The following is a 13140-nucleotide window of genomic DNA, read 5'->3' as shown; positions in this document are numbered from 1 at the left end:
CGTTTGGATTAAAATATGTTGTCTGATGAATGAAAGCACTTTGGGAATGAAATGCAAAGGATGTTATCTGCCAAATACAGTGTTTGTGCATAACCTGCCATTTCCCCAGTCAATAATCTCAGGACTGAACACAGCACTGAGCTGAGAGTCATTAAAACCTCTCTGTTTTACTGAAAGGAACATATCAGTAAAGTACGAGTAGTATGACTGTCTCTATACTTCTTCATTCCACTAACTGACCGTATTGAACACTTGAAGGTGAACCAGAAAAGTCCATACATTTCCTGCTACATCATGTCAGGCTTGTGATTTGTAATTCAGTTTCATCACTCTAGGCTGGCCGTAGCCTTTCACGTCTATTCATTACAGTAACCTGATCAGGGCTCTCAGGCCGGCAGCAAGTGCTGATCAATGATTCCTCCTGGATACTGAAAGCTTTTAGGAGAATGATCTTTCAGTTCTGGGCAGGGATCCAAACGGGCACTCAAAAATACCAAGCATCCATCCCTGCCTCCACCCTCCCGTTCGTATCGTTCTTGGTCCATAGTGATAAGTTTCTCCTGTGTTGTATAGCATTACAACCCTGGTTTACTGGAAGTCTCCTGCTTGGCTGCTTACCAGGTTTTTACATGGATATGCATGCATTCTGAATTCTGCTAAGATGAAGGTCACAAGGTTTTATGCTCAAACTTCTGTGTAATCACCTGTCATGAAAACCACTATGATCAAAGGTTTTCAAGGTAAGATATATACATTTTTTTTTTTTCCATTGCTAAATTTAAAAATGTTGATCAATGTAAAGTGTATGTCTAGTGTGCCACAAATCAAGTGGGTGGAAAAAGGCTAAGGAAGAGTCTCAGTTCTCACTAAAGGTACCTCTGCAGTGATAAGAATCAATCAATCCAAGCAAGAGAGTGAGGATGTGTTTATCTAGTGTAAGTTATGACATGCCTGTAACTAATATGCATGCGTAAAAAGCACATGCATTTACGTGTCTATTATCTGTGGGAAATGCCTGTTCATGCTGTTAAAACGGTAAGGGAGACAATTCCTGGATATCATGATGGTCATGTCCTGATTGGACAATAAATATTCATCATGCAATGTGCCACCATTGCTGCTTGAATATAAAACCATGAGCAATAAAGTTTTTGTTCAGTATTTGAAACGACATTTCTTTGAATCCTGACTTTACATAATTCAGGCAAAACCGGCAGATCAGCCTGACGGTTGCTTAACTTTAATCAGAGCTAAGATTGATGAAGTCTCACGAATCAAACCACTTCCACATGCTAGCAGTTGTTGCATTCAACTGCTGTCGGAATTCTTTGCGCCAATAAGAATGAAAGGGAACAGTTCACGGAAGTCAAATAATATTAAATATTTTATTTGGAGATATATTATAATCATGCGTATTTATTCACTCTGCAATTGTTGTGTTATTTTCTTTTTGTACTTTTACTTGCCTTTTACTGATATATTGTAATATAAGTTACACATTTGGCCACCCTGGTAATTTAACAGAACGTAGACCGTAGCTATGTGGGTGATTTATAAATATTAAAGCTACGGAAGCAGTGCCAATCTTTATAACCACCGCCAAACAAACCGGATCCAAATGCTGTCGAAAATTCTGCTGCTCTGACTTTCTAGTAAGACATTAAACACATCAGACTTGTCCGAGCAGCTATGAAGGCAGCACGCCTCAATACAGGAAGTCTGGAAACTTTTCAGCGTAGTCGCAAACTTCTCATCTGCATCTGACAGACACTCACGGCGCTCACGTACGACGGCAGTTTGTATGTGTGGGAGGCTGAAGATGGTCGGAAAGTGGTCAAGTTAACACCGACAGACTGTTCACGCTCACAAATCAGAGGGAGGGAAGAGGAAGGTGGATATATGCGACAGACACGCCGCTACCTGTCGGTGAAGACGCAGTTCACAGTTAACGTTTGCTCCAGCACTCTCTGTGACTGTTGCGTTACGAGTCTGCGGTTGACGGAAAGCCCGGTTTGAACATCGATATGTGGGAACAGGAGGAATTTGCAAAACACTGGAGGAATGAATTCCCCGACGGAGAAGTACCCCAAATGGACTTGCACTCCGTAGAGGACATCGAGTCTGAGCTGGAGGTATGTAAAAGCAACCTGAAGAGGCTCCAGAAGGCTCTGGCGGAGGAGAAATTCAAGGTGATCTACCTGCAGACCACCGTGTCTCGACAGAAGAGAAACGACCCGGAAAGGTTTGAAGGCAAAGATGAAAACTTTAACGCTGACACGTTCAGCTTTTCTAAGACGGAGAATGTTCGGAAGCCGCGGCGGCGGGATGATGAGGGCGACGGCCAGAGGACCAAGGTGTCCGACTCTGGAGGCGTGAAGCTCCACGCGGCAGGTAACACAGCGGGTGTCGCGAGCTACTTCGGCCGGGAACGGAGCAGGTTCAGCGGGAAGACAGGCAAGCCCGTCCCCATCCCTGTCCCGCCACGGAAACCCAGCTTTCAGAAAAGGGACCCGGCCCCGGCTGGCGCCCCCCAGCCGAATGATAACGAGGCGGGCAGCGACCGAGAATACGAGGATGCGGAGCTGAATGAAAATTTCGTGAGGAATAACTTGTTGACACCAAAAGTCGTCGGCAGGGACAGCCAGAGGACGTCCAACACCCACCGGGACAACCGGCGGCCTTTCCGCCACAGCAGGGACTTTGACTCCGGCGACGACGGCAGGCTGTCCCCGTCGCTCCCGCTGGTTCACCGCAGACCCTCCCGTGGCTCCGGATGCAGCACCCCTGACAGGAGGAGTGATGGTTACCTGAGCTCCGACCATGACGACTCCTCCTCTGCAGGTAATAACCTCAGTGTCAACAATTCAATTCAGCTGTAATTCAGACTCAGAGGTCCATATCAACCTGCTGGTAATAAAAAAAGGAATGTAAATACTGATGCAGTACCGCTACTTGAACAAATAAAGTATGATGACATGGCACGATGAACATATCAGAGCTATGCAGTCAGTGACAGTGGCCTTTAGTCCTGAATCTAGACAGTGTAAAAGTCAGTAAGGGCCTGGGTGAGGATCTGGCTCCAATAGAGCTCATGCTTTTTAAGTGTGGCAAGGGGCCTGGCTTTAGGGAACTAAAGGCATTTTGAGTGTTACAGAGGGCAAGACATACGGGAACTAAAACCTCTCTACAGATGTCAGTATAAATTAATTAAACATAACATGTCGGGTGTTATGAACCAATGCAAGCATTGCATTTGATTTAATTACCTCAGTGTTCACACAGCTGGTCAATATTTTAGCCTCATTCACTGCCCTGCAATCCACAGTCACTTATAATTGATCCATAATGTTATGTGATTTATTTATTTCTGGCTCCCATTTCCTCCTGCCGTGACAAGCCAGCTCTGCCATTTGGAACAGACATCACGCAACAACAAAAGAGACCCTGCCTAAGTTTGGCTAGGGACCAGATTTAATGTAAACTAAATGCTCTAAGCGCTGTTGTAGGTATCAGAAACTTCCTGTGTCAACCTCTGCTCTGCCATTGCGTTGTTGTTGTTGTTTAACCATGTAGATTAGTGGTTCACCTCTGTCTGGGTCCATGGTATTCTGTCTATGTGCTTTTGGTGCAGTATGTTAACAGAGAACTTAAGAAAATACGTTCCTTGTGGGATGTAGTAGTGATGTAGGAGCCTGAGAGATGGGAACTGGGGTCTGACATTTGGGAGCAAAGTGGTGGTGTTAAATCAGCCTCAAAGGCACTACAGTGTAGCCAGGGTTTGGAGTGAAGGGAAGCTGGGTGGACTCAGACAGAGCAAATCTAGTGTTTTGATATGCTTGCAACCAGTTGGGTGAATTTTTGTTGTTATTTGGCAGTAGATAGAAAAAGCCCCTCTCAACACAGGTATTAGCCACTTTCATATGTTTTATAATGTGGCTCAGATTCAGATCTTTGTATTTGTTGTAATCAGATTCAAAGCTTTAAGATCACTGACAAGCTTTACATTACATGGTAGCTTAGAGGAACAGCTCGATGGGAAACGGCTAACCTGGCTCTGTCCAAAGGTTCCAAAAGTCTACCTACAACACCTCTGAAGCTCACTGGTGTGTTTACTCTGTACAAAAAACGAACCTTGCTTTGTTATACTTTTTAGGGGGTCATATGCTGGACTTTTTTTTTTTTTTTTTTACCAGCCTTGTTTCCTCGAGTCTTGCCAACGTGACTGTGAGGTTGCCAGGCAACCGCTGAGACTCCAGGAAGTTGCTGCTCCTGTCCCAGAAATAGTCCAGCACATTACTCACAGTAACACTGCATGTGTTGTTTTTACAGTTCAGTTTCTGGATCAAACAAGCAATATAGTGCACGTTAATTAGTGAGGTTTAGAGGTGTTGATAGGCAGCTTTTGTTAGCGTTTGTAATGGCAGGCTCGCTGTTTCCCTTCCTTGCCAGGCTTTGTGCTAAAATAAGCTAATTGTCTCCTGGCTGTAGCTTCATATTTACTATATAGGTATGAGAGTGGTACCAATCCTCTCATTTAACTGCTAGCCAGAAAGCAAATAAACATTTTTCCAAAAATGTCAAACTGTTTTTTTTAAGGTGTCAGTTTATCAGGAATACTCACACCAATGCAGAATAAAAATCAAAGCACTCACTAATGATTTGCTAGTAGTCACAGTTTTATTGTAGGGTTGGTACCATCAACCGGTAAACTTCACAGCCCTGAAGAAGCAGAAGTAATCCACAAGTTCATAAAAAGAACTAAAATGAAGGAGGATTCACACAAGTGCTGTGGCGTTACTTTGGGACTTCCTCAAGAAAGTGTGGCAATATTGACTGAGATTGTCTGCATGCAGTGAGTCAAGAGTCAGTGACTAACTTGAACATGTGAATAGATTGAGGAAGGTTTTTTAAGCAGACAAGATGTTTTCTTGTGACACATCCTTGTGCTCCACTCTGTTCTGCCCATTAATATTTGAGGGTTATGGGCGGCTTAGTACTAATTGGTAGCTCATGGTTTCATCCTTTGTGGTCTGTTGATGGCATTCAATGATAACTTAAGTGATTTGCTGGATGTTAAGTGGTCTGAAGTATGTTACAGGCTTTGTGGAAATGACTGGCTTTAGTGTTTGAGGCGAGAAGCCTAAAATATTGAAGTACTGGCAGGTAGCGGGGTGAGCCCTTCAGGGCCAGCGCTTCCTCTCAGTAGCCACCAGGCACCAGTGCAATGAAAACGGACACTAAAGCTTTGTATTTATGTAAAATTGACTGAGGAAGTCATCCAATAACAACTTTTTCACCTTTGTTGAAATGTTTGTCAAGGAGACATGAATGAGTGGGAAATGGCTCTGAAAGAAAATCGTTGGACTTGACTCAGTGTGAAAGCGAAAATCGAATGAACCTAGAAAAAGAAAACACCTGCATTGTGTTCTGATAATGACACACTGTTTCTCTACCATTGTAGTGGGTCGGGGGATGCATTTTCCCATAAACCCGAGGGTCAGCAAGGACAAGCACTTACTGTCAGGCTCTTAATCTGTTCCATCTTTGCTGTCCAGCACGATATTGATGTTGTGCTCTGACAACTGGGAAAATCAGTGATTGTGTCTAAAAACAATGGAGGGTATGTGGAGCTCTGGGGGGACTTGTTCGGGGGCCTCTGCCTGCTTGGCTGTGAGGTCAAGTTCGAGATCAAGCTGACGTAACAGCATTTGTGTGGTCACTTGGAATTATGGGATGCGGTCCTCTTTTACTCCCACACGCACAAACACAGCAGCAGTGGGCTCATGCCGGGCGTCTTGCTCATCCTGATGCCTTTGTGTGACATGCGTTTGCTGGGAAGAGGTCATCCATCGGGTCATGTGTGTCTGAAGCCTTAGGTCTGGCCACTCTCTGTGGCTCCTGATTCACCTCTGATTCACAGCACTGTGTTGATCTAAAGTGGAGTAATCCACTGTTATTGACTGGCTTTGTCATCTCTCTGTGATTTTTTTTTTTTAATTCAAAAATCACACTGAGAAAGTCTTAAAATTTAAAATAGTTTTCAGACAACTATTAAGAGTGGTGAAAAGACTCCTGTTTTCAGCTATCCTAACTAATTAACACATTTTAATGGAGAAATATCTGTTTTTTTAATTGAGTGAGCAATAATACGGTAGAAAGAGGCAGTATTTGTAATACCTTGTTCATTTTTAGCCCTTCAGCATCTTTTATCTGTGGCGAGAAATGTCCTTTTATTGGTGCGTGGCTCACGGTAAAGTGTGATGACACTGTTTAGATGGTGATATAGTTTCAGATGGTACAGTAAACGTGATTGTTTACATTAAGTTCATTAGCTCAGTTTATTTTTATTAAGAGCTGCGGTTCTTAAGTCACTCTGTTTGTTCTTAAGTCAGTGAGGCTCAGCTGGGACAACTCTTTCCTGTTCCTCTTACCTATAACACACTTCTCTGTCAGGCGTCTGGTAGCTCAGAAAACACAGCTCACCCACATTCAAACTTCAAAGTACGTAAATATGAAATCCTGTTCAACCGACACAAGCAAAGCCTGATATTGTAATTATAGCAGGTAAAGAGTCATCAAATAAATGGTAGCACTGATAAGAGATATTCTGTGGTAACACGTGTTTCTGTTCTGGACTGCGGACCTATCATTTTGGAATTTAAGTCTTTGGCATGATGGTCCTGTCAAAACATACAATTAGGGAACAACAACCTGTTTAGTGTGTGTGTGCATGTATGCACATGTGCATGTGTGTGTGTGTGCGCCATATTTGGATAGTCCCATTAAACCCAGAGTGTAAAAGCTCAGCTTGTTGTTGTTGTGTGTTAGGTGATCCAGTGCCAATGCAGAGTGTCCAGTATCCTTTCCCAATTCCTTCAAAGTTAGATCACCACTCTCCTCATTCTGTCGACAGAAATTATATCATAAGTTTAGGAAATAATTCCCCCAAAAACGTGACAGGTTGCTGCTATAGTGTTTTTTAGCACGATGAACTATTGCTGTAATGTATAAATAAAACTGTAGGAGCAGGCAGCTTGGCAGCACGTGTCATCATGCTAATGGGTTCAGTTTTCATGTTTTTGTGTCATGTAGGCAACGCTGATTATTGCACGGTGCTCAGAAGCTGCTGGAGAACAAACCTGTTTTTGTCACTCTGCTAGAGAGTGGTTGCTGAATATGACACACATATTTCTCCTTTCCCTTGGGTTGGCTCTCTCTTCCCCCAGATAAGCGGGGCTTGTCCAGGCCCGTCCTGAATAGCATGTGCAGCAGGGGAACTATGAGCCTGTCATATTGTTTCCATTTTAACACTTAGTAGTGTAAATGGAAGCTTGGACTATTTGATGCATTTGCGCTATTCTCATAAACCTGTGAATGTTTTCAGGCTCTGCAGCCTCTGTGTATACCCTGTCTATGCACTTCTGGTGTGTATGTATTGTTACTGGACAGTTTGACAGCTCAAGTTACTGCAGTGATTTGCTGTGAAGTGAGGGCTTTACTCCGTGGCAGACTTTCCTCCAAGAATGCAGGAAAAATCCCAACACACCAGGGCAAATCTCTCCCAAACTCTGCCTCGTCTGCATTATTTCCTAGGCAACACTGTTGTATAGCTCGGGCAGATATATGGCTGCTCCCGTGGTCTGTTAGCGAGTCATTTGCCTCTTTATGTTTGCACTCAAACTTTAAGGGAGATGCAGAGTTTATAACTTTCTTTTTTTCAGAGGATACTTAAACTAACTAGTTGATTAACTAAATGTCAGGATTTGCTTCTTTTTTCCATTTTTTTTTTGTTTTTATGATTGTAAATTTACTGTATTTTGATCAAGAACTGTTAGTCTGACAGAAACACATCTTGAGCTGTGGATTAACCTGATAGCCCCACATTTTATAGACTCAATAACACTCCTACCCTTACATCCATTGAAAACAAGCAGAACTATGTGGCCACAGCGTGGCATAAAGACTTCAAAAAGGAAGAAAGCTGGAAAGGCAAAATTTAGACAGGTATGGTATTAGAGCTGTAACGGTTAGTTTATCTAGATTGCAAATTCAGTTGCAGTTTTACTTTAATTTATTGCCCCTTTGGAAAGATTTTATAGCGTCACAATGCAGCCAAATAATTATTGAGCTGCATGTTCTCCATGAATGGAAGTATAATTCCTTTTATGTTCAAGTCATAATTCTTGAATATTATATGCCGACCGTTCATGTTTAACATCTACCCGTATAACCTTTGGTGGAGCAGTAATGAAACAGTGCATTTTTTTTCCACATTTTCTAAAAGTGAACACATTCAAAGGATCCATGGCTTTAAAGCCTCAAAAGTAAAATACTATTTATGGACTGGCTTGTCCCCACGTTACCTTGGTGATGAATGTGCCGTCCTGACTGTGCAGGCAGGCAGACAGGATGTATCTGTGATAGAGGAGGAGGTGTGGGTTTTGCAGCATCACTGCTTGTTCATAAGGTGGATGCAGGGGTTGAAAATTTGTATGTGTGCAGAAGCCTTGACCATAGTTTTGTGTCTGAGGTGTGAAATGCAGGGCCAGTGCTTGCAGTGCATCTAAGAGTGCTTCAGTGCTCTCTTATCTGTATATACATCTAGCACAGCATGCACAGAAACAAAAAAGGTCAGGATCTGTTTCTCAGTGTTTGTTATATGTTATGTACCTTATATACACATGTCTTCTGTTTTCTCATAACCACTTATGGCTGTTCTATTTGTCATAGAAATCTACTGCAATAAACTTTACAGGACCTGGTGACTTTAACTGAGGTGTGGTAACTTGTAAAGGGCTTTTAGTGTCATATCAGGATTTCCCTCAGTGCAATGGAGGTTCAAATAACACTCAGTGTAGTTACCCCAGATAAAATCCTGTGATGCAGTGTCCTCCTGCAGTCTGCTGACTTCAGCAGCTACAGTCATTAACTGCTGAAACTGAGTAATGGAAGCCGTTGAGGTGCCAGACCAGATGCATGATGCTACTGTGATATATGGATTCATAGATAATGTAACTGATTACACGTGACATGTAGTGAGTGACTTCATTCACATTTACAGCACAGCTTGTTTGATCCTGACAACTCAATGTAAACAGTGCAAAAGTAGAGCTTTGTTCATGGTCTCTGATTTCCCACAAGCTTAACTTTAAAGGACACTGACAGACTGCCCTTTGTACGTGTGTGTGTGCATCCACTCCCACAATCAACAAAGGCGTGGACCTCCCAGGGGTTTGTCTTTTAGGACACGCTTCCAGAGGTGGCGGTCATCTCGAGACACAAAGCTTTACCCTCTATCCACCAACCAACCTACTATTCCATCTCTCTTGAGACAGGGCTGAGCTGGATTGCCCCTCACCCGCCCTCTCTTGCCCTCAGTGTACCCATCTTATAAACAAGACCAGACAAACAAACTGCACCAGCTATCTCCCTTGCTGTGACTCCATCAGACTAATGCTCAGAGCTAGGATTTTACATGGGGGAATACAGAAACACAGGAAACACTAACTCATTCTCTCAGTTCAAATCAAGTTGAAATGAGCAGTTGCAACATAAAGCAGCCGCTGAGAGTGTTGGTTTTCCTGTCAGTTAACTGATTCATACAGCGCCGCTAAATGAACAAACCACCTTCGTGAAAGTGACGTTAATAAATGTATCTCACTGTTGTTGGTTTCTAAATGAACAGGAATGAAGGAAATGCACATTAGCTACCAGGCTAATATGGAGAGAATATGTAAAAACAAGTTACATTTAGCTAAAATAACTCAAAAGATATCAATCAGAGAAAACACCAGGTCGCTTCTGATTGGCTGACTGCTATGGCTGCCATGGAGACCCCTGTGTGTGCGTGCGTGCGTGCGTGCGTGTGTGTGTTTGTGATTATATGTGTGTTCGTGGTTGTGTGTGTGTTCGTGGTTGTGTGTGTTTGCAGCACATAAGGACCCACGATACCCTGCATCCGTCTCTCACACACTGCCAGCGTGTGTGCATGTGGTAATGCCCCATATTGATTCAGCTACTCCTACTTTGACTGGAGGGGGCGTCAGTATACAACCGTCTGATTATGCAACCTCCCAAAATGGTTGATGGGTTGAGCTACTGGGATTCCTGCATGTAGTATAGAACCCCAAAATGTTGACACCATCAGGTCAATGATATGAATTAATTGTGTAAAATGTATAAATGAACCATCATCACCATCACCATGCGGACAGCATGCTAGCTAGATAATTATTATCTCATTTGTGTTGTAATAAACAGTAAATTCATCAAATTCAGTGCCCCATGTCACTATTTCACACGTTACTGTAGCTTATTTGTTGCAGGATCGGCAAGAGTGCAGTTTCCATGGGAACGCAACCATTAAGGATTTTTTCATATGGAAGAGCATAGATGTGATCTGGCAAGATAAAAGTGAAACTTCATAAAATCCAAATGAAGACACTGCACTAATTGGAATATTTTTCTTATGTTTCAGCCAAGCTTTAATTCATGCATCAGCCATGTTGTATCAAACTTCTGTTTTAAAGGTATGAGTGTAAAACCTGGCTCAGCTCATTAAACAGGGGTGAGGGCTGTGTAATGCAATGGTAATGAATGCAATCAGCGACAGTGTTGCAGCACACATGTCAGAGCTTGTTGTTCTACACCAGAGGGACGAGGAAATCTAAATGGTTCATCTAAATGGTTATCAGGTGTTGTTGAGAAACATTTTGCCCATGGTTTCCTGACTTATATGCAATTACGTTTTGTGTCAGTAGTGTGGTATTTTCGGTCGATCACTTGAAGAAGAAGAAGCTCAGTGCAATATTTGTTTAGTTTGAGGCCTGTTCCAGTGTTCAACATCTGCTGATGCAGACTGCTTAGGCTGTTTTTAACAACAATTGCCCTTTTTCAACTGATTCATATGGTTTCATGTGTATAAGCAGACTGATATTGGCATTTGAAAACCGCAAGTTCCCTTTGCTCACAAAGCTTGATCCTATAAAACAGGAAGCAGAGATGCTTATTTGTTAATATGGTCTTAACTCATTTAAAGGCTAGATAAGGTAAATTATAACATAGAGCACAAACAAATCCATCAAACCTGACAAATATCTAAAGCTATGTAGGATGATAGTGTACTGAATGTCCAGCAGACACAATGTGATCGCAGCTCTGGTCTTGTTCTGTCCCTGAATGTTGGCCTCGTCTCCCTGCTGGCGTGTGAAGCTCCCATGGTGACAGTGTCATCATGTCGGATGGCAGCCGGAGGAAAAATGTTTTGGCGGACTGTCATGAGCCATCACCTTTGTTTAGGAGATTTGGCTCAGACTTTTAGCTTTCATGGCCCCCACAGTGGGAGGTGTTGTCATGACCTGACTCTCTTTCTGCCCTGAACACAGGTTATTCTTTCTGAATGCTACAAGACGTCGTTTCTTGTCAGCATTTGTCACTCCTTCCCTTCTGCGCCCTTGTTGGGATGGCTGTGTTTGATGTCAGCTGCACACAGGGGGATTAATGAAACACTGGCTGTCACTGAAGTATGGAGGGGTTAAGACACCTGTGCTAAGAGCACAAAGCCGTTCTCTGTTCTCCCCCCCAGTGTGCTGTGGTTATCATCTTGTGGACATCCTTGGCTACACTCATCACTTTCACTTCCTCTCATTGCTAGGTGGAAATAGAAACAGATGGACAGGCAGGTGAATTGAAAGGTGTTCATGAATTGCATAGCAGAAACCACTTAGTTCTCCACTTATGCCCCAACATAATATAACAGTTAATAGTAAAATATTCTGTACTAAGACAGTCATAATGGGAAAGCTTGCTTACTGGTCATCTGACTAAGTCAATATCTGTGTCAGAGAAAGGGAAGAAGTGTTTCAATTTCAGGTCACATGAGCTCCCAATGTGGGTATTGGGTGTCACTGTGTGTGATGCCATGTGGAAACACTAGATACACCGAGCCTGCAGGTCTAGAGTTAAAAGCATCGGCGTAGCATTAAACTTAGAGGAGGATCACTCCAGAAGAAAGTTGTGTCGTCCTTCTGTTCAGTTCAAGCTGTTTGTGCAGTGTTGAGGAACTCCCTGCTCGACCAGACACTGTTTGTTGATGCAAATCATAATTGCTTTCTAACCGCAAGGTCTTGGCAAATGAACTGAGAGCAGCTCAACACACTGCTGTTTGCTCTCAGGATTGGATTTTAGGCCACGTTAATACTCTAACTTTCTCAGACACCGCCTTCATTTGGATGCATTGTGTTTGTATGTGGATTTCTTGCTGGATATATAGGGAGTTTCATGGTTCATTGTTGATTCTTATAGCTTCTACAGCTTTAAGAACTTTATGTTCATTTTCGTCTTGGTGTCGCCTCTACACAGTCATAGCAGGCACCTGCTGGTTTGCTCTGCTACAGGTTGTGGTGAGGTGGGTGGTGTCATGTGAAAAAGTGACGTGAATGCATACCCTCTGTAGACGCCAGGAACCAGAGCGTGAAAGGCTTTGCTGCTAAAATCCAGAATATTAAGGTGTAGCGTGAAGAAAGTTGCTTGTTTTTAATATAGCAGCACAGCCATGAAGATGGTAGACAGAGATGAGAAATGACTGTGCTGCAGAGGTGGTGGAAATAGTTGTCGCTCTCATTAACAAGCTGAAAACAGACTGATGTGGTTGAACACGGTTATCTGCTGCTCATCGTCTGCAGTGCAGCTTTCGCTGTCTGATTTGCAGTGAATGTCCCACTCATGTGTCGTTGAGTGTGTGTGTGTGCTGTATCCTCTCCTGATGACACTGTTAACCTGAATTACTAACCAATGCCTCTGCAGCTTCAGCACCAAACTCACTCACCTGTGCCGCATTTTATCAGGAGCTGTGTTTACAGAGCATTTTATTTTCTCTAATAATCAGAATAAGATCTCCATTGTAGCTTTAATGTTCTTGAATTTTTGGACTTTGAGCCGCCTTTCAGTGTTATCTTTAGAAGCTTCAAGGAATTGATCGTAATGATGAATGACTCCTCAGATCTTCAGAGAGCGCTGCAGGTTTTTTGTCACTGTCACATGCAATCAGGCTAAAGGTTCCCCCGAAGGTAAACAGGTGGATGGTCCTGCAAGCTCAAACACCTGTGTGACATGATGCTAGTGAGAGCTCACCATAACTGG

At 43.0% G+C, this 13140-nt stretch overlaps 1 protein-coding gene across 1 annotated transcript in view; it reads left to right on the top strand.

Moving 5' to 3' along the window:
• Positions 1 to 1762: 1762 nt before the first annotated feature.
• abr (ABR activator of RhoGEF and GTPase) overlaps positions 1763 to 13140 on the top strand; it is a 121738-nt gene continuing 110360 nt past the window's right edge. Inside the window, exon 1 of the mRNA XM_041951646.1 lies at positions 1763 to 2841. Within this exon, the coding sequence (XP_041807580.1) occupies positions 2025 to 2841 (817 nt within the window). The 5' untranslated portion in view covers positions 1763 to 2024. The remainder of the gene's footprint in view (positions 2842 to 13140) is intronic.

This window comes from Chelmon rostratus, chromosome 14, assembly GCF_017976325.1.
Source record: "Chelmon rostratus isolate fCheRos1 chromosome 14, fCheRos1.pri, whole genome shotgun sequence".
NCBI classification, from domain to species: domain Eukaryota; kingdom Metazoa; phylum Chordata; class Actinopteri; order Chaetodontiformes; family Chaetodontidae; genus Chelmon; species Chelmon rostratus.
Note: the sequence above shows the minus strand (reverse complement) of the source record. Positions and strands in the feature narration are given on the sequence as shown.